The sequence below is a fragment of the Corvus brachyrhynchos genome, unplaced genomic scaffold, assembly GCF_000691975.1.
Source record: "Corvus brachyrhynchos isolate BGI_N302 unplaced genomic scaffold, ASM69197v1 scaffold279, whole genome shotgun sequence".
NCBI lineage: Eukaryota > Metazoa > Chordata > Aves > Passeriformes > Corvidae > Corvus > Corvus brachyrhynchos.
This window is the reverse complement of record NW_008246060.1, coordinates 10,263,444-10,285,762: the sequence shown is the minus strand read 5'-3', so window position 1 is coordinate 10,285,762 and position 22,319 is coordinate 10,263,444. Positions and strand designations below refer to the sequence as shown.

The 22,319-nt window shown below is 35.9% G+C and overlaps 1 protein-coding gene across 50 annotated transcripts in view; it reads right to left on the bottom strand.

The window, feature by feature from the left end:
- KCNMA1 (potassium calcium-activated channel subfamily M alpha 1) overlaps positions 1 to 22,319 on the bottom strand; it is a 439,218-nt gene that overhangs the window by 92,621 nt on the left and 324,278 nt on the right. For 23 of the 50 annotated variants that reach the window (XM_008642831.2, XM_008642837.2, XM_017746220.1 and 20 more), the window contains 2 exons: positions 14,300 to 14,386; positions 9,253 to 9,329 (listed from right to left, as the gene is read on the bottom strand). In XM_008642831.2, the coding sequence (XP_008641053.1) occupies positions 9,253 to 9,329; positions 14,300 to 14,386 (164 nt within the window). Of the gene's footprint in view, positions 1 to 5,771; positions 5,781 to 7,923; positions 8,077 to 9,252; positions 9,330 to 14,299; positions 14,387 to 22,319 lie in introns of all 50 variants that reach the window. The other 27 variants (XM_008642826.2, XM_017746217.1, XM_017746224.1 and 24 more) reach the window with 3 other exon arrangements.

Sequence of the window (22,319 nt, the reverse complement as noted above, 5' to 3'; positions counted from 1 at the left end):
GGAAGGTAATTTAAGGGATTTAATACAGGCCTTAGTTAATGTTAACAGTCTTGACCCAGGAAAAAAAAATGCAATGAGATTATTGATAACACTTTGGCTGTACATTAGAAGCAGGGCAAAAGATAAATTGCTCTTTATTTCTATTCAGTCTTAGAGGGTGACCGCAGTCATGGGGAAGAATTACTGTTTACAGTCAAGTGTTTGGATCAAAATAGAACACAGTAAAAGCACAGAATTCTAAGAATATAGTTTTCCCTTGGCACAATTAATACCATTGGGTTAAAGTGACAACAACAGTTGCTAGTCCATTAGATACTTTTGGTCTATCCTGTTTCCTGTAAAAATCAGAGATTTCTTTATATATAAATATATATATATGTATGTATACACCCACAAAAACACACATACACATATATTCTTACATACACACGCTCATACACACATATGCATTACACATATACACACATATATATACATATATAAATATATTTATTCTTAAATGTATGATAACAATTTGTCTGTATTAAACTGTGCCAAGGAACTCCTTTACTGCAATTAATCACACATTATTAAAGAGTTACAAGATACTAATAAAATTTTCCAAAAAAATTACTTTGCTTACATTGTATCTTCAGGAATTCAAATTAACTCTTGACAGAATACCAAAATTTGCCCATATAAGAGACAAAACTAAAAATGGTAAATATGCTTGACATTAAGATCAGTTCACAAATAAGGCATCACCAAAAGGACACAAAGCATTGGTCCACTGAAACATGCTGAACCAATCATTGGCATGTTTTTTGCTCTGGATACAAAAGTCAATCAAGAACAAAATAACTGAATGTAGAACTACATGTTAATTCCAAAACAGGTTAGACAAAACATTTTTATCTTTCAGTCATCCGAATATCCTTGTTATGTGTTTCTGGAAATATACAGCATCCTACTTCATAAATGCACGTATAATCACCATCCTGCAATTTTTATGTCATCTGAATCAGGTATGTTTACGTCTCAAGAAATCCAAAGGCCATTTAGATTGTTTCACATGTTGCACTGAACCAACTTTTGGTAATGGTTTAGATTGAACTGACTCAATTATACTAAAAACAAAACAACACTGACAGGCAAAAACAAAACCTTAAAAGTGAATGCAAAAAAAAGGTAATGTTTCTCTGGCCTGTACCTTCAGTTTAGGATGTCTTTTTTGCATTATGATAATGACATTAAATTTAAAAGAATTTTTTTTTCCAGTTTCTTAATCCCACAGTCACCAGGAAAGAGGGATTGAAATCACTCAAATGGGTCAAGTCCTGTTCTAAGGCCTTGATGGCTTGCCATACAGTATACTTGTCAAGCAAGGGTAACATTATGATTGTGGAAAACAGGCATTGAGGGAGATGAATGAGTGATCTCTTCAGCAGCGACTCCATTCCTCTAAAACTTTGCTCACATGACTAATGCCATGTTCTTTTAGCATCCTAGTAGAGTTATCTTACAGCTGTTCAGAAATTCATCATGCAGCATCAGGCTTGTTCATTGCATGGTACATCATTCCTCAGAGCTTGGCTTTTAGTAAGAAGGTTTCCACTGCAGCTTTTGATGCATACACATTCAAACTACACAGAAAATTCAAAACAGCATTTTCCCATGTTTTCCCTCTGTCTAATTCTTCCCAACATGTTCTTTAAAGTTGAAAAGTTGGACAGCAAAAGAAAAGTGAAATAAGTTACCAAAGGTGTGACAGTCTTTCCAGTATGCCTACTTTCTTATTTTTTAAGGAAATGAAAGAAAAATAAAGGGCATTTGTGAGACACACTAACAGTAGGTGAGGTAAAAGGCAGGCCCATTTTGCTGTAATTATAGCTGTTTTGAAGGACTTTTTCTAATCAAACACTGTAGCAAAACACACTGCTCAGGAATTCTCAACTGCTGTGTCATTGGTAAGTAACAGTCCCTGGTTTTCATTTACTTCCGGCCATATCTTGTCAACAGTCAATAATAGGAAAGGACACATTTATGAAAATTAAAAAGAATCATCCTTAAGGGCAAAGAAGGCTGGGAAGGAAAACTTTCAGTATCATTTTCATCAGACTTAAACCAATAAAGTTGGAAATTTAAGGCCTTCTCTTCAATAGGGGAAGGACATGATGGCGTTTCTCAAAAGCAATGCCCCTCAGGGACTGTTTTTAACTATTATTGTCAGTTGTTCTGGAGATCATGCATCATCATTTGAATATTTCACATCATTTACATGCAGGAAACAGGCTTGGACCTGGAAATATAAGTAGCAGAAAGGACTTGCTATAAGGGTTTCAACCAGTATATAAGCAACTGCATATCAGAGCAATAACTTTTGGAAAGAAAACATGCTGTTACTCTTCATTCCTTTATAGTCAGTTACATTCATACCAAATACAATACTTATTTTAAATAAAACAAAACACACATTATTAGTAGGGATGACTAGTGACAAGATCAAAGACAGGACAGAAATGATTTTAAATGGTTCAGCCACACACATAGCATTTTCTAGAAAACTTCCATAAACATTAACAGAAAATGGGAATCATCAGAGAGACAGGGGGACCTTAAGAACAGCCTCTGGGTGAGTGTTAAATTTATTTGACACCTGTAGAATCTGTGTAAGAATCAACTCATTTGTATTCCTAGATGTGTTATAAATGTTAAATAGAATTGTTATTTGATACTGATGAAAATGTAAGTTGGGACATAAAGGAAACTACTTCCCTATTTTCAATTGTATAATAAATAGAAAAAAAAAAAAAAGAACAGATCCTTCTACTTAATATGATGACAATCACACAGCATTTGTAAACTAATCAGTAAAAATATCAGGGGAAGTTTTAATGGACATGAAGATAAGACTGCTTAAATAATTTACAAAACAAGGCCTATATGAACTACTCATTAAGAGAAAAAGGAGAGAAAAATTTCTTTCAATTACTTATAAAGTAAATAAATACTTTTAGAAACTTTTAGATGTAATTTTTCTCAGAAGGCAGTAGCCTTCCATTCTATAGAAGAAAGAATAGGTCCCTAGATGTCTAAGCTTCTCACAATACCTTACTTTCTGATCTCAGACAGTCAAAAAAGTACACTTAAAATGTGTAGATTGTCTGGATCTGAAGTGTTACTTAGAGTTCACAAACAGTAATGGGAAATATTTCCAGCTGCAAAAATAAGCAAAGGAAACTTCAGATTATTCTCTCCCTAAAATGTCAAGGAACAGCTCCTTTTTCTTTTTCTCGTTTTTTTTTTTTTTCTTTTTCTTTAAAGAAAGCGGAACAAAGTATCCCTTCTTCTTTCCTGATTTTCTTTTTTTAAACCATAGGCTGTACCCCATCCTGGTACTGCTCCCGTCACTACGGCGCTTTTCCCTGGGCTCAGCCCTAGCCAGAGTGGAGCTCCGAGGACATCTAGTGGATCTCTCTCAGGCAGCAGCTGCTTAGGAGCAGGAACGGGAAGTTTCCTGACCACCGAATGGTACAAAAAATGTTCCAATACACTTTAGAATTGGAAATGCACAGTGTCATTTCAATTCATCAAGTTCTCATGATCCAAACTATGAGTGAAAAATCATCAGCATTAAAGGGCGACCAGACCGATGTGATCGCCTCTCAGCAATGCTGGTTAGCATCATGAGACTGAAACACAGACAGGACTTTCCCCAGCACAGTTTCAGCTTCCTGAAAAGTACAGCAGTGTACCTTAAACTATTTGTGAGAATTTATTGACCTTAACACAACAGGCAAGGATATCTCTCCATTATTTAATTTTTACAAGACAACTTCAAGACAAAAAAAGTGAGCTTGCTTACTGTCTTGCAATTTTTGCCATCAAAGACAACTGGTTACTTGTTTGCTCCAATTCACATGGTGCTGTTCTATGTCAAAATTGTAAAAACAGCAGGAGATCTGAGTGGACATTTTTCCCTAATTTAGTTGATATAAGAATGACTCACGGATTTTGATGTAATGGCACATTTATAGACCAATTCATTTTAATTTTCAAATCTGATCACGACCTTTCTTTCATTACCTCAAAGAAGACTCTCAGCCAGTGTACTCACAAAGCAAACTGCATTGCTGAACAAACTGAAGCTATTGGGGAAATGGAAAAAAACAAATCAAAACTACATGACCTTTTCTTTTCTAGTTCTTTCACAGCATGAATAACTCCTTTATTTGTTTATTTATTACTATTTAAACAAATTTCTTTAGTTCAGAAAGGTCTCAACACAGGATCATATTTGAAATAAATATATTGCTTCAGATAAATCCAGATTACTTCCAGCATTTCACCTCAAAGTCAATAGGATTCACCATTTCATCCATAGAAATTAGGTTATGTTTTATTATTGATTCTTATCATGCTGACCTGTTTCACAATGTGCCTTTTTCATGCTGCTTCATCTTTCTGCTGTGTCATTCTACTGGCTAAAAAAGATGTTTGGAGAAATTTCTGTTCTATCCTTGAATATTTTCTTCCACAACAGCATCTCAATCCTTTAGTGTAGTTTGCAGGCACAACAATAAAATAAATAGTAAAAAATGATAACCATAATGCAGGCCACCATAATTTCAAGTTGGCCACCACTTTATCAAGAGCATAAATTTTTCCTTGATTCTTTGCTAGGTCCTACAGAGTATAGAGCTGAGAGGGAAAAAATATCTCAATCCTGATTAAGACCTGAAGTGTTTTCACACAATAAATTCAGAACACCTAGTAAAATGTTTAAGTTTCATGGCCTCCTTTACTTAGAATAGCTGCAGTTACACAGTAAAGTTACATCCTCAATCTGGCACAGCAACTCTGCACTGCAGCTATGAGATAACTCGATTCCCCTTGCTCTTTGAAAGAACAAGCCCATATAATCAGGACATTTCTTTGCAACACTTGTATTTCTAGGCAGCAAATTCTTTCCATGTCCCCAATGCTGTGTTTACCACAAGTGTACACACTGAAAGTGGCTGACGAGAGCCTTCACAGATTCTGTACACTTCTAAGTGGTATGACCTAGATTGACATGAAGTGGTCCATAAAGTTCATATTCTGTATAAAATAATAATGTAAAATCTTACAGCTAAGGTCCTGAAAAGTCAGTGTGTGTCTTCTTATGTAACTAATGACCAGCAAGCTCAGGAAAATAATCAGTGCAGCTTGTTTCCTGTTGAAGATATCTCTGGGTTTATACATTAAAAGCCACATTTTTAATTCATTGTCTGGCTTTCCCCCATAACTCTTTTTTTTTCCGTCATTGGGAAGAAAAAAGTTAGATATGGACACTAAAAAACTGCTGTGTTACTCTTTGTGTCAGCTGTGCAATGGAAAGGACAAAGTACCAAAAAACTGAACAAGGATCTGACAGTTGAATTGTACTTAACCAGGCAAACAGTGCTATAGTGGCAATTACCCCAGCCTAACCAATATCCCTAAAAATTCATGAGATATCTCTAGAATAATTTCAAGGAAACTTTTGCCAAGATCTCATTTTCAAATAGGGATAAAATGTGAGCTTGTGGAAAAAAGGGGCAAATAGGTGGAAGAGGGGGAAACTGCTGTATTTTCTTCAACGTCACCCTAATCTCCATTGGTGTAAACGATGAGAAACTTGTGGGTATGACGTCACTGCTACATGCAACATAAATAAAGAAAAGAACCAAAATACTGAACAAAAATACTCTCTGCTAGAGAAAGACAGGTTGGACCGCACTCTGGGCTACAGGGAACCCATTTTTACTCACAATAGATCACTATCAGTGTGCAGTTAAAATATAGTAGGGGCCGTGTTCCAAGGCAGCAAGAGGAAAAATAAATCAAAAGTTTGTCAATTGTCATTGATTACAAGAAATTCCTTCAAACACATCAACGTACACATGATATGTCCCCTCTGGGGTTCAACCCCCACCGTTCACAGCAAGCACTGTCACTGGAAAAAATATATAGATAATTAGACCACAGCTGTTGCACAAAATGGAAGAAACAGGAGGAACAGGTCATCCAGTTTAGAGATTTCATCCCAACGTGGTTGTGTTTTATATAAATATATACATATATTTGGCCTCTTGCTGCAAAAACTACAGTTAAATGGTATAGGAAAGAGATTGAAAACATTAAAAAAAATTGACAATCTGCAAATAAAATTCCCACACAAGTATTTCTTTGGAAAATATGCCATCAGTGTTTATGTGTTATTCAGGGAGTGGGGATGGGTAAGGAGAAAAGGATGGCAAAGAAACTGCAAAACAAAAGCAGGATTACATGAATTATCCCTGGCCTTGTAGAAAGTACTGATCTTCCCTGAATTATTAATATTAGGCCTAATAAGTTTGGACAAATGGCTATGTAGGTCAGACTCACGTTTAGACCCCAACAATACCCCAAGCTAATATTCAGAAAGTATCTAAATTGAAGTGCAACCTCAGATACATTATTAAAGAATGTGGGTTTAAAGTGTTATGGGAAGCTGCATTAATTAATGCCACCATAATTAAGTTTTCCATGTAAAGACATTCTTTCACATTTAATTCACCTGAATGTGACAATATTTTTATATACAGCCTTTCCTTTCATCTTACATATTTTCCACATTCTGCTGCTTCTAATTACTATGTTACTCACTCATTAAAGTATGTTATTTATCATATAGATCTGTGTAGATACATATGTGTGCAATGTCTTGAAAATCAAATTGACATAGTAATCTATTAGATGTTGACAGAGCAGTTGACAGCTTCCTAACTCAACAGGGGAAAAGTTTTCTCAATTTATGCTTTGTTTTGGTTAGAACTGCATTTTTAAGACCAATGATTTGCATCATTTACAGATGGATAACACATCTAAGGTTTTTCAAAAGTGATTAGTGATTTGAAAGCTAAAATATTTTATGTGAATAACAGACTGCACTTAAGACTTACCTTAAAAACAAAACCAAACCCAAAAAGCAGATCCCATAAAAGGGATCTCAAAATTGTCAACCAAATTTGAGAACCAAAAATCACTAATTACTGATGAAATTTTTCATTTAATTTTTCTGCTGACTGACAGCTCTTTAAAAGCAAAGCAATTGCCTTATTTCTAACACCTGTGAGCATGCTCCTCATTGAAAGCTGTTCTCAGCTCTACTAAAGGCTCCCTGCTATCATGGTATCTGTTACCTCTTGCATGCCTAGGAAACAGGAGGAGAGAGGGCAGACTGAGGAGAGGGGAGACAATGAAAGAGAAATTTAAGATTTTATTCTCACTGATCATTACTTTTCACCTGACTCAGAGCATTCCCTCCTTAGTGTTCAGTGCTCACTGAACCAGCTCGGACAGCCACCTCTTTCTTCTGCCTCACTAACTCAATCATTCTGTTTGTTATCTGCCCAACACCTTTTCATTTATTGGACTGATATGTGTGACCATGCCATTTGTAACCTTTCCGACTGCACCTTACAGAAGTTGTTACTCTTGCCTCTCCATGGCCTTACTGCTGACAATATCCATTGTGTTGGCTGGGTCATACCCTGTCTCCTCCCAGGTCTCAAAGTACTGAGAAAGCTACTTTGATTCTCATTAATGTATAATAAAGGGCTCTTAACCTTTATAATGTGAGTTCCTGATTCCTATCTTCTAACATGACAATGAAAACTGTAGATCTCACATTAAACTGCGAGATCTTTGGGACTTATTTTTTTTTTAAGCAGGACATGTTTAAAAAGCATACACCATGTGAAGGAGGAATAGAGAAGAAAATAGAAATAAAATAGGTCTTTTTTTTTTTTCCTGACAGAACCAGATAAAATTAAACAGGTAACATATTTCTCTTTAACTGTTGAGTAATTTGGATAAAAGATTTCATTTGAGAGTTACAGGCACCCTGAGGCATCTGTAACTGGCTTTACCAGAACTTACTCAGCAGACTCATTGGCTTTGGCAGCAGTTCAAAGGTCACATTCTCACATGGATAAACTGTTCTTGAACAATTTTTTTCCAATATGTTAGGCAATGCATACATTCCTTCCACATCAGGCATGCTTTCCATGTGCTTTGCTCTCCTTGTGGCTACTGGGAAGATAAATACCATTTTCTGTCAGTTCCAGCTGCTTTCTCGCTATCATACTATTGTTCCACACTCTTGGTGTTTTGGAGGACAGGAGTTTTTTAAAAAATCTCCAGTGATAAATTTTTTCTTTTTAAAATGATCTTAAAGAATTAATCCATTTCAGGCACTCCAAAAGGCAGAGAATGTTCAGCTTAGGCTTTCTTCCATCCTCTAAAATAGTGCACTGATAACGCAGACTCAAGAAATAAATAAGAGAGTTTTTTCCCTTTTAAAAGTAACAGTAAAATAGGCATGATCAAATTCTTCTGATATCTTTCAATTTACCTAATCAGTACTTTGAACTGAATGATCTTTTTCATGGCAGAACACCATGGAATGCACATAAATATTTATATATTCAATGAGAATTGATTCCTAAATCATTTTGCTATCGGTATTACAAATAAGCATGGGTCAAACACATCTTTGGCCAAAATGTGGTTGTGATAGTTCCTGGAAAAGGTCCTTTCAAAGTATATATAGGTAAAATGCTGACTGCTATATATTTATAGAAATGCAGATGCAAAGTCTGATCTCCATTCGAAAACTCAATTACTGCTTCATAAAAAACTGTCCAGTTTAAGAACTTAACCTAATATTAGCATTATAGCTAAAGAGGATATGTGTCAGAGGCGCTAACATTTAATTTCTTCCAGACAACCCTTTCCTCCAGTAAAACTTTTAATTTATTTCAACAAAAATTTATTTCAATAGCTATATGATAGAGTATAATTCCCTAGTTTCTTCTTTTGCAGAATCTGGTTCACCAAGACAGATAGAAGTTCTTTACTTAACAGAAAACTATTGAAATTAATTTCTGCATGTTACAAATGAGAGAAAAACTTCACTGTTGGCTAATTCTTAACTCAGAAACCTCCACATTTAGATCTAGCTTGACTTAATTCTTCAGGTTTTGTTAGCTTTGGACTTTAATTTACTGACACAGGTCTGAGTGGTGTGAAGTATAATAAAAACATACGGACTTCAGAAACCCAAATAGCACTTACTATGCTGCCATGCATTTATTTCTTAGTTTTTCTGTACCAATGTGCAAAACATGTAAACACATGTACAGGTACTCTTCAGGGCTGAACAGTTCATGAAAAGGAGAGGAAGGGAGGGATAGAAATATTACTTACGCCGTTTGCAGCCACATTTTTTTATCCTTTTGGGATCCGTGATGTCATCATGACAGGCCTTGCAGTAAAAATATGCCCTAGAGAGACAGAATGGAAAAACTGACACATTTCTTAATCCATGTAAATGAAATTAGTCCCATATTTCCTCTTGCTAAAGTGACCAATTAACGAAATGCCCCAACACTAATTTCTTTTATCTTTGAAAAGGTTTAGACATGTAAAGTAGGAAATATTTGCTGCAAGACCATTAATTTCAAATATAAGACTCCAAATCAGTGTTTCTTTTAATACACTTTTATTTGAAAAGTAATTGGAAGAATGGATGACATGTACACCACAGTGTATTAGTTCATTTGTCTTTCATCTTAGAAAAAAGAACATCCAATGGATTTTGTCACAAAAAAAATATATATAATGAATTTTTTGTTCTTATCGGCTATACCACGGTGATTTTTTTTAAAGACTGTCTAGCACCCTGTGCCAATTTTTCAGGTTGTTGATCATTGTTGTATGATGAAAACTATACGTTGATCTTTAATAAGGGTAGAAATGATGATCCAGGGAACTACTGGCCTGTCAGCCTCACCTCTGTGCCTGGAAAGATCATGGAACACATCCTCCCAGAAGCTGTGCTAAGGCACATGGAGGATGGAGGGGTGATTCAAGACAGTTGGCATGGCTTCACCAAGGGAAAATCCTGCCTGACCAACCAGTGGCTTTCTACGATGGAGTGACTACATCAGTGGATAAGGAAGGGCTACAGATGTCATTTACCCGGACTTCTGTAAAGCCTTTGACATGGTCCCCCCCCCCCACAACATCCTTCTCTCCAAACTGGAGTGATGGATTCGATGGGTGGGATTGTTGGGTGAATTAGGAATTGGTTGAATGGTCACATCCAGAGGGTAGTGGTCAATGGCTCAGAGTCCCACCAGGCACTAGAGGATCCCTTGAGGATCTATACTGGGACTACTGTTATTTAATACCTTCATTAATGGCAAAGGCAGAGGCATCAAGTGCACCCTCAGCAAATTTTCAGATGACGCCAAGCTGAGTGGTGCTGTTGCCACACCTGAAAGACAGGATATCATCCAGAGGGACCTGGACAAGCTCAAGAATTGGGCCCTTGGGAACCTCATGTGGTTAAACAAGACCCCAGTGCAGGGTCAGGGCAACCCCCAGTATCAATCCAGGGGGAAGAGCACATCAGTGCAGCCCTGCCGAGAAGGACTTGGGGGTGCTGGTGGATGAGAGGCTGGACATGAGCCAGCAATGTGCACTCACAGCCCGGAGAGCCAAATGTGTCCTGGGCTGCATCCAAAGCCCCTTGGCCAGCAGGACAAGGGAGGAGACTCTGCCCTTCTGCTCCACTCTGGTGAGACCCCATCTGCAGTGTTGGGGGTCCCCAGCACAGGAAGGACATGGACCTGTTGGAGTGAGTGCACAGGAGGGCCCTCAAGATGGTTAGAGAGATGGAGCACCTCCCCTACAAGGAAAGGCTGAGGGAATTGGGATTGTTCAGTCTGGAAAAGAGGAGGCTTCTGGGTGACCCAAGTGTGGCCTTCCAGTACCTGAAGGGAACTTACAGGTAAGATGGGGCAAGACTATTTATGAGGGCATCTAACAGCAGGACAAGGGGGGATGGGTTTACATTGAAAGAGAGTACATTTAGACTAGATATTAGGAAAAAGATCTTGTCTGTGAGGGTGGTGAGACACTGGAACAGGTTGCACAGGGAAGTTGTCGATGCCCCATGCCAGCACAAGGAGAATTAAGGAAGTGAGAAAGGATAACCTTTTTATTTTAGATAAGATTTTTTAAAATTTCTCATTTAATAAATATGCATCAGACTGCCTATAGAAGAGTTCAATCATGACCGCCAAGTCAACATGCCACATGAGGCTGCCACGACACATTTCATGACAATCACCCAGCTGGACTCTAGCAGGACATTCACAGTTTACCAGGATTCTTGCTGGCATAGCAAATTAAACATAATTTTTAACCTGATGAAAATCCCTGCACTTGTCCACATTCAGGATAGGTCAGCTCCCTGCCTATGTTCCCTAACCCCCTCTCATTGCATATTTCTCAATACAATTTGGCAGTAAGAGGAAAAGCCCCCACTTTGCAACCAATTCTGCTGACGGTACGGGATGGTTGGATTGGTACAACAGTTGGGAGGCCACTGAAACAAAACAATCTACAGTCCAAAATATGAAAAAAACCAAAATCCAAACCAATATTAATACACAGCCTCTGATTAAACACAGCCTTTGGCACTGCAGCCAGGATGACTGCTACTATTCCTTCTAGATTAACTATAGCATGGCCACCACAGGTAGAACTATACTGGCGGTTAAGTGACCCATCAGGAGAAAGACAGCAGGTCTAACACACAAAAGATGAATCACATCGATGCTTCATATCGGTTTAAATACAAATTTTAATTGCAGGGAGACCACACTGAATGCTATTAACATTTCTAAAATCAATACAGTATGAAGCTACCAATGGAAAATGTAAGTCCCTTATTTCTCTAAGAAACTTCCAGGAGGATTACTCTTTCAGGCTGTGAAACTGCCTTAGTATTTCCAAGATGCAAAATATGAAAGGAAAAAGCCTTCTCTGAGCATGTATACTTTGCTGAAGAATGTTTCTGGTCTTCAAGATATTCACATTCCACCAAAAAGAATATAAACTACCTCCAAGGAAATGAGAAGAAAATATTTTTCAAACTATGAGTTGATGTCAAGATATAAGCCAGGAGGAGAAAACTGCCTCAAATTTTTACAATTTCTCCCCAGTCCAGCTGTAGAGCCCCTTTATTAAACAACAATCAACTACCACAAATAGTTCCTCACAAAAACTTCATAACACAAACTGGATATTGGTCATTTCTAGAGATCATGTTTCTGAAGTTCACTGCAGGACAACTGTCCTAAAGGGTACCTTCAATCCTATGTCCAAATTAAAGAATAAATACCTGAAGTGATTGCTGTAATAAAATTATTCTAGATAATTGGGGTGAATTAAGCGGATTTGAAGAAAGTGGATTTCTGATGCTAGTGGTAACATGTAAATGAATCAAGAATAATGAAGATGCAATTCATGTAGTTTGTATTACATTTAAACAGTCAAGATTTTATGTGAAGCTATTTAACTAGGCATAATTGTTGCTATTTACCTAGGTATAATTGCTTCTTATGGGAAACTATTCTTCTACAAATGCAAAAGTGATTCTAACAGAAAGAGTAATTGAACATCGTATGTTTTATTTCATCGTGGGATACATAAATATGAATAGCTTAAGGGAGCTGAAATGTCTTCATTAACAAAACCAGAATAATTTAATTTGCATTTCAGGTATAAAACACCTTTAATTTTGCCTTATTAAAAAATCATTTTTCCCGTCTGAAAGACCTCAATTTTAGAACATATTTCTGACTCTGATTCATAGCTCAAAGGGTGAAATGAACATTTTTCATAATTGGCTTTGTTAGTTGAAACACATCTGATCGCCATTTGCTTTGCACAGAGCAGCTAAGAAATGTGGCAAGGATATTTCTAAATGTGGCTGGATATTTCTAAACAAAGTCTTCTGCCAAAAGCCGGGCAGAATTGGAAATCTTGTTTCAAGCTCACTGTCAAATAAAACACGCTAGATGAACGATGTGAAAAATTTGTCTAAACTCCTTAATAACAGTCAATTTCTCCCTAACCATAGCAGTTAAAAATGCTATGCCATTTTACTTGCAGTCTGAGAAAAAGTTCATTGGAGAGTGTAAAATGCTTATAAATGAAAGAAAACTAGCAGCTCAGTAAAGCTGAGTAAAGACAGTTCTGTATATTCAACTGGAGAAAAGCAGTAGATTGGAAAGGAACTGTATGCTGCAAGGCAGAGTCCCTGGGGCAGTGCAGGATGCACACACTCCAGAGATGGTACCACAGATGTGAGAGGACAGGAGCACTGCTGCTCTGTTCTGTATGCTTCACCTAGCCAAAAACTATCTTAGCTCTTTCAACAAAAATAGAATTCAAGTTCTCTAATTCCACTGTTTTGGTGTTTTCACTTGCTTTAAGTGTTCATGGCAAGTGTGCATTGGTTAGGTATTATTTCACTATATTTAATCCTAAAAGGTTGGAACTTAATAAAGGGTATCATTTGCATACTTTATCATTTTAAGTATAGGATTTAGTTAAAATACCAAACCCATGGAGAATATCAGTAAAAAGCTGATTGCATGACTCATAATGAAAATACAAATTATAGGGAAGCACTCAGCTGCAAATATTCCTTTTCTTCTTTTTTTTTTTTTTAATCACAGAGACATTGAATATTTTTCTTTGAAAAATTCTTTTATCACATTGCTCTTTTGTTCCTTCCAAGCATACTATAATCCTAACAAACAAGAGTACACACATTTGGTCCTCCACACAATATCATAAAACTCCTTTCCATTCTTCCCAAATCTAGTACAGCCAAGCACAATGAGCCTGTGAAGTTGTCTGCAATGGTTGAGATATAATGCACTTTCGTAGCCTTATTTATTATTATGAAGACATAGAGTTTGTAGTTCCATTAAAGAAAAATTACAAGAATATAAATATTATTTTTCTAATGCAATTACAGAATGAACACAGTAGCTAACTTGCATCAAGAATTTGCTAAAGCCTATGTAGGTAAGAACTCCTCTAAACCTGAAACTAACAGAACTGTAATCCCTGTCCTCCTCTCTCATAGTAATTCCTCTGAGACAAAATAAGTATAGAGAAAACAAATAAAAATATTTCACATTTTCTAGGAGGACTCAAAACCCCAGCCTCTTTACTTCTCATATCTGCTGCAAATTTTGTTTCCTTGATATTTAGGACTGTAGGTAAGAAAACTTCAGGCACATAAGTTGGTTCAAAAGTAACAACCCAATCCCCCCTGAGAAATTTTAAACAGATAATAATGAAAATTAGGTCAAGCATTTACATGTAAAGAAAAAAACTGAAATGAAATATATTTGTTTATATTCAAGGATAAAAGTGCATTAATTACCTTTTTACTTCTTTGGCATCACTTGCAATGAAGAATCCTAAGGTACCTTCTTGAATCTTGACGTGGTTTCCAGGATTGATTAATATACTGCTCAGTGAAACAAGAACAAAACCAATAAAACAATAAATTAATTTTAACTGACTCTTCCAAATTAGCTTTATTTGATTCTATTATAGGGGACCCACTAGTTAGGAAAGGCTGCAAGGAAATTTTAAGCCATTCTTCCTTGATATTTCCAATCAAATAAGTTTCACATGCTTTTTACAAAAAACTTTAGTTTGAGACAGTCAAATGCCCCTGCCTATAATCACATCATATAAGTGCTTACATCTGTTTTCTTATCTTTTTGCTTTAAATATAGACTACACAAAAACCTCTCAGAAACATGATGTGCGAAGCTGAGCATTGCTGTTTTCTTGCTCTGTCATGCAAAGTGGTGAAAAATTCACAATACGGTGAAAAGGAAAGCAGCAACCACCACTCAATAACAACAAAAAATATCACTTATGAAACTAAACCTTTTGATGCAAATTTTTGCCAATTTCTAGTGAAATAGAAAGTTAATGGGACCCCTATCTGGACATGTAATGTTATTGTTTAAAATCATAAATACACACATACACTCAAGGGGAATGGTACAAGACAACCAGTCACGACAGCTGAAAAAACATAAAACGGATAGAAAATTTTTAAAACTCTGCTATGCAGCCATGAAAGAACAAAAATAACCCAACCACCATGACAGAAGAGCCTCAGCTACCTTTGACAAAGGAACTGGTATCAAGAAGTGAGGTACTCCATGTCTATGAAATATCTTCTTTATTTTCATAATAATTTAACTCTAGATTTTAGGTAAGGCACTTTGCAAAGTACCAAGCAAAATATGAATATACAGATAGAGATAAATATAAATATATTCTCCAATAAGTTTATATTAATGTGTAATATATCTTAGCTTTTGACTCTCTAAAACTTAATATAGCTTTTCAAAAGTTTTCTCTCTTTTGTCTTTTATTAAAGTTTAGCTTTTCTAACTCAAAATGTAGTAATGGTACGCATATGCAATTTAGAGTAAATAAAGACTACCAGCAATTTAAACACTTGTCCATCTAGCAAAAATTGATTTTAGGGAAGTACATATACACAAAAATAAATAAAGCACAATTCTGAACAGGCATACATTACTAAAATTTGAAGGTCCAAAGTCTTTCATGCTACTGTTACGAGGGAAAATGGATCTCAGTACATCTCTTATTCAATATGTTATTTATTCTTTACACATTAGGAATAAATTAGTATGACAACATAATGTATCTGAAAGATTAATAATGGGCACATTGTTTTGTGTAATTCCACATGCCCGCAAGGCCCTATGACAAGAATATGCAGGCACAAAATAAAGTGCTCATGAGTTCAGAAGTAAAAGGTTGGTTATAAAGTCATAATTCAGCCCCCATTAGGTAGATCTTACGATACAGTTCTTAATTTAATACCTACAACCTCCTTCCTTCTCACAATCTGAAACTTCATTCAGTGGTATTTTACTGCCACTACTTCAGGCATGACTTCATGTAATTTATCTCTCTTTAAAATCAGCATCTTATTTTTCCTGTGTGTTTTTCTGCCATGTTCGTCTCTACAGCACGCAAAAGATGCACAAACTTTTCATTTCTTTTACAGGACAGGAAGAACGAAGATATAGTATAATCTCATTTTACAGAGGAGAGATTAGGTCACTATGAGATATAGTATTTACTAATCTGGGATGCCTACAGGCGAACTTTTTCTAAGTGTTTAGCATTGCATAGGTCCATACACACTTTTTAGGGACTTCTGCTGTAAGAATGCTCAGCATTTCCAAAAGCCTAGCCTCTGATTCCCAAAATAATGAATATAGTTAATCAGAGACCAGCTGCAGAAGACTTGGTTAAAATTATTATCTCCCTCTCACACAGATAGTCTGTGTCAGAGGCTGGAACAGAAATCAAATCTCAAAGAAAGCGTCTACCCAGATATCCTTCCCTTTCCTTCATTCACAGTTTCAAGCTTTGCAACATAAAAATAAAAAAGGAGAGGAGAACTACAGAAATTGGAAGGTATCACCACAGAAAGCAGGCTCATCTCCACAGCACACTTTAGTAATATTTGCAAAAAATGAAATGTGATGGTACAAATAACATCTGTATTACACACACGGATACATGGGATGAAATAAAGTTACACAGCTAAACTAGTATCATCTATCATCAACTAGTATCATCTGGTATCATACCTAGTATTTATTTTCCATAATTTCTAGTATTTATTTTCTTTATCATCTATTATCATAGCTAGTATTTATTTTGTTAGTGAATTGGGCCTAATGGCTGCACTTGCAATGAAAACTTTTACCTAATGCAGTTTTAAAATGCATTTTCACAGGTTTAAAATGGGATAAAACAGGAGAAAAAAAAAAAGAAGAAAAAATCACATAATTTCTTCATATGAAACCAGTCACTCAGGTCAAAAACAGGTTGGAAAATTTAGCTTTCCTGCACAAGCTTTTGTCAATTGAACCCAAAAAGTACTTACTAGCACTTGCAGAGTCCTATACTGGCCATCTTAGTCTCTACCTTTCCTCCTCCCTGCCTGCTATTGTGTAGTAACCTGCCACTACACTGAAAATTTAGCTGCTAAACTCAAAAAATCTTCTATAGAGGCTAATCTCATGTATTTATTATACTGTTCCTTATAAAATATGTAAGGTCTTGTAGTATAGTTTGGGTTGGCTGTTTTTCTTAGGTACAAATGGGTACTGCTCTGTCTGAAAAATACTTTTTATTTCTTTACTTGATTCTGAAGTCACTAAAGTGTTACAGCTTTTCAGTGAAAACAGATGAACACATTTCCTTACAGAGGCCCAGGCTGGTTTTTTCCTCAATACAATTCTTGGATATGGATAAACCATACCAAAGAGTAAAAACTCCTACCCAAACCTCAACAACCCAAACTCCGCAAACTGAGGTAACCACTAGATGTATAAATGTTCACTCCTCACAGCAAAACTTAAAATTTAATAAAGTAATAAACAAATGAAGCTGTTCTTTCAAGATGCATGGAATGCAGTCATAAATTAGAAGTAACTGGCTTCATTTAGGATGCAATGTATTGTGAGCATGATTTTGTATCTCAAGGTTTTCTGAGACACATTAAATCAATTCACATGGGTCGGTGTACAGACTTTATTTTTTTCATATCTTATACTTCATTCACATATACCTCTTTTCACAAATACAATGTATTTATAAACACAAAATATAGATGTGACAACAGTTAATGCAGTATGAACCCAGCAGGAAAATCTTCTGTTGGAAATGAAAATTAACTTGCCCCATCACTGCTACTGGCTAAGAGTTACAGCAAAAGTTCATAAAGCTTTGGGTTTATATACACACTGATGTATAACCAGAGCAAAATCGTGAGCAATTTCTACTGAGTCTGTATGCATATATTAAATATACAGCTTATTAAAGCTGTAACTGAATTATTTCTTATGACACCTGTACTGTCATTAGCTGAAGTTATGCTTTGATAAGCACTCTAATATATACAGCAAGGGAAAAGTTTTGAATTAAAATAGAATATGGGGAACAAACAGCATAGAGAAAAACAAAACAGTCTTCTGAGTATTTCAACAAAAATGCATCCATCAGTTATTTAGAGATGCATGTGCTTTTTTAATATGAAAATATGCATATATATATATATATATCCCCAAAGCTGAGAATATAAGTACGTGGCAAACTAAACAGGAGTTTTAAGAGAGACAGCTTCAGCTAATGTCTCATTTTTATATATCTCCAAGGCTACAAAAGAAAAGGGAAAAAGGACAGAAATTCATGAGGTTTTATAGCAATAGATATAGCTAATCCATTATATATGCATTCTGTGCCACACATCAGAAAAAAATATTACTGAAAATAATGCTGATTTTTCGAAACACATGTTTTTATCATAAAGCACAATTTGATTTTTTTATCTCCTAAATCAGCTCATGAAACCAAGTAAGGAAGGCCAAGTACTTTAGAAGCTTATAAGATCTTGATCAAACTTTGTAATTCTATAACATTTCTTGTTTAGGTTACCTCAGAAGGTAATCAAGTAATAGCAAGCTCAAAAACATTTAGTCATAATTTCTTTAACCATTCCAGCTCCAGAAATACATTCCTCAGGATAAAACCTTTCCTGACAGGGCTCACATGATTGCTTGCTCCTTCACACATGAATGTTTAGGACACATGGCAATTAAAGCCATGTAAATTAAATACGATTTAATGTGTTCAATGGGAATTTAACATACTTCACCACCATAAATTTAGGAGAAGCCAGTTCCATTACTTTTTGATAATATTACAATTAGGAAGCCACTTGTGGAATAGAATATGCAGCTTGGAAACCTGTGTTCTACACTTATCTGCAAAAGTTACCCCATTTGCTAAAGAAGATTCACTTGGTGACTAAATGCAGGACCATGCATCCAAGAGCAATGAAAATGTCCCACACTGAAAATGTGGAAATCAGCCTTGAATTCAGTTGTACTCTTCGGAATCACAGACTGAATCATAGAATGGTTTATGTTCAAAGGGACCTTTAAAAATCACCTAATTACAACCCTCACGTCATGGTCAGGGATACTTTTCACTAGAACAGATTGTTCAAAGCCCCATCCAATCTGACACTGAACACTTAAAGCACAAGAAAGAATCAGGAGTATTATCTACACAGCCGAAAATGAGTTCCCAGACTGACAGAAATATAAGCAGGTGAAACACAAACAGAAATCAGTGCACATTTGAAATGGAAAGTTTAAAAAAAAAAAAATGAAAAATTCAAACAAGGTCACAGAAATTCTAGACAAATGTTTATGGTTTTCTTTACACAGATTGTTCAATGAAAAGATAGGACATGATGAATTTTTCATATGTCTGTGGAGAATAGATATCCACTCATGTTTCTCACTGCATGTTAATTGTGATCAACTCACTTACTGGTTTATATCTTTCTGATGTTTTAAGTATAAGTGCTACCTTCAAAAAAATACAGATACAGGAAAATATCTGTTCATCCACTCCTATCTACCTGAAACTACTCCAGAACATGAGTGCCGCTCAATACTTTTTGGTAGTGCACGGATGACTGACTGCACAATACACCAATACTCTGACCTAGCTAATGCATACCATAATATATCTTCCTTTAAAGCACTAAAAGTAAGCTAAGGTTTTGATTACTGATTGCGGATCTTCTATGTTTTCTTGAACTTAAAGGTATTTGATGGAGAGCCTAATAACTGGAGATTTTAACTGTAAGACAATTTGTGAACTGACACTTTGGGGTAGGACTAATTCCCTCCAGATATTTATTTTTTACTCATTTCTGCTGTTAGGTGTCTCCTGCTTTCAAGTATCACACATATTGCATTCAAATTATGCTTCTTGGGCTAAAATGCTATTAAAAAAGTTATAGAAACCTGATACCTTTTCATATTATTAGAATATTTAAAACATTACTTCTAATAATTTATCGGCATAAAAAAGATTTCAGTAGGAGATGAAAAATGTTTCCTGTAGTTTTCTAGAATATTCAGCTATCTTCTACATGAACTACATGGAAAAAGTAACCAATCAGTGTCAAGAGTCTGAACCACTATTACGCAGTATGTGTTTACTGGTAGGCCACTTGCTAAGTAGCATGGCTCCACAATTTGCTTTGCATAGCTTGAAACTGAGCAGGCTCCCACTACTGCTGAAGTTGTGAATGAATGTAACTTTGAACTCTTAATCTAGACATAGTAGTACAGTGGCTGACTCTCAGATATACGTAACTGTCAGCCTTCTCTGAGAAAAACAAGAGAGGGATCTTACTACTACGGAAGAGGTGTGGTGAAGGTCTTTAAACTGAGCTGACAAAGGCATGTGGAGGTGCCCAGCAAATATGCAAGGGTAATGACATTTTAGCAGCACTACAAGAACACTGAAAACTGAAAGCATAGATAAGGTCAACCAATAGCAACATGCACCAGAAGAGATCTTTTAAGGATTTCCCTTATCCATGTCTCTGTTACGTACTATTCCTGTTTGGTCTTACTTTCAATGTTACATTTTAGACAGCACTAAAGGTGGGATTAATCTCATCCATTTTGGGATTGAATTCTAATGCATTCAAGAACTGTCTCTCTCTTCCCTTGCAATTATGGACTAAGTCTGGATAACTAACAGGAGATTAGATGTTTAACATTTTGATAAAGTTAGGTGTGATGAATCCCATTATCAGAGACCAATTGAACAGTTCCTTCCTGCATCAAGGAAACTTGTCTGATTTAGTAACCCTACTTCTTTTTTTGTTTGCTGTTTTCAGCTGTATGGCTACCCATGTGACTGCCATCACCCTATTCTAAAGAAAAAAAAAGACCAATTGTTGAATTAAATGAAACACGAACAGCAAAATTTTGACTAAATGCATAACAAAAGCTGTAACAATTCTGTTTTAAACCTTGTGGTAGATGTACTGTACCATTCCCCATGCAACTCAAACAGTAGCAATATCATCTAGTAATCAGGAGGATATAATATTGTTAAAGTACTATGAATACATTATCTAAAACAAAATTATGTGGTATTACTGACTATAGCTACCACACTTTTAAACAAAACCAGCTATTCGTCTTGATAGTTTCATGCTATGCCCAGATAAAAAGTACCACTATTGGCATTATGGCCTTTTAAAACATACCATGTCATTCATCCAACTATAGAAGTAGTTAAAGAGAACATTTTTTGTTTCAGGGTATGTTTTGGAGTGTGACAGTAGGTGCACAAACCTCATAGTGGGAGTTGTGCACATACCAGTTTTCATACTAATTGTAACACGTAAGTATTGCTTCTTTCTTCTGGGCTCTATCACTGACATTAATTCATTATGCTCCGTATTGCTCTACACAGCAAAATCTAGTAAGACACTAAAAAGAATACAAGGCAAAAGACACAGTGCACATTACATGCTACAGTATATTAAAGCTTAATTATTACAAGCATATAAAAGGTTGCTCCCAGGAGTTAAGTTTTTTACAACAGCACCTACTAAGTCATGGTCTACAGGATGTGCATGAGGTATTTTATTTGGGCATAGTCCAGACTAGCTCAACAGTGATGGTGAACTCAATACACTGGGAAACAATTAAATTATTCCTTCTGGTTCCAGAAGTGATTAATTATCAGTACAATGAGGCACAACAATATACTTTATTCTGGGAGCAAGCAACTTCACTTGGTACAACACTTCTTCATATTGCTCATCATGCCAGCATTAACATGCCTTCACCACAAGATAAGATATACTTAGAAGCAAGAAGCAAAGTAGAGGTGCAACAGCTGCAGATCCTTGGAGATGCTAAGTGTTGCAGTAACTTCTCTGCAGTTGGATCATATCAATAATGCCAAACTGACAGGAAGCCACCTCTCTTATCACACATCTACTCAGAAACTATAGGAAGACTAAAACTTAAATACATATAACATACAACATACACAACAGAATAGACATGGAAAGTAAAGTTTGAAGAGTGTGATGAAGAAGGAAATTGACATGTCTGGACAATGAGAGCAGGTCTCCAGACCATCAATGACAGTCAGACAGACTGCTATAAGCAATTAGGAAAAAAAAAAGCTGTCAGGGGAAGAGAGATGAGGAGAGACAAGGATATGGAAGAACATGCCTTATTTTCTTCATCCAAACCAATAGCAGCATGATAGAATGTAGACTAGAAAGGACTCACAGCATGGTATACCAAAGAAAATGCAAAACATGCCATCTCAAAAAAAAACCCCAAAGCTGAGAAACAAATACATTCAGTAACATCTTCATAAATGAGTTAATAAATGTCATTAAAATGAGTGTGACATATAATACAAACTATCCATGGCACTTTCACTGGAACAGTACAATAGCTTTAATGAGTACTGTATTATGAATAACTGGACTC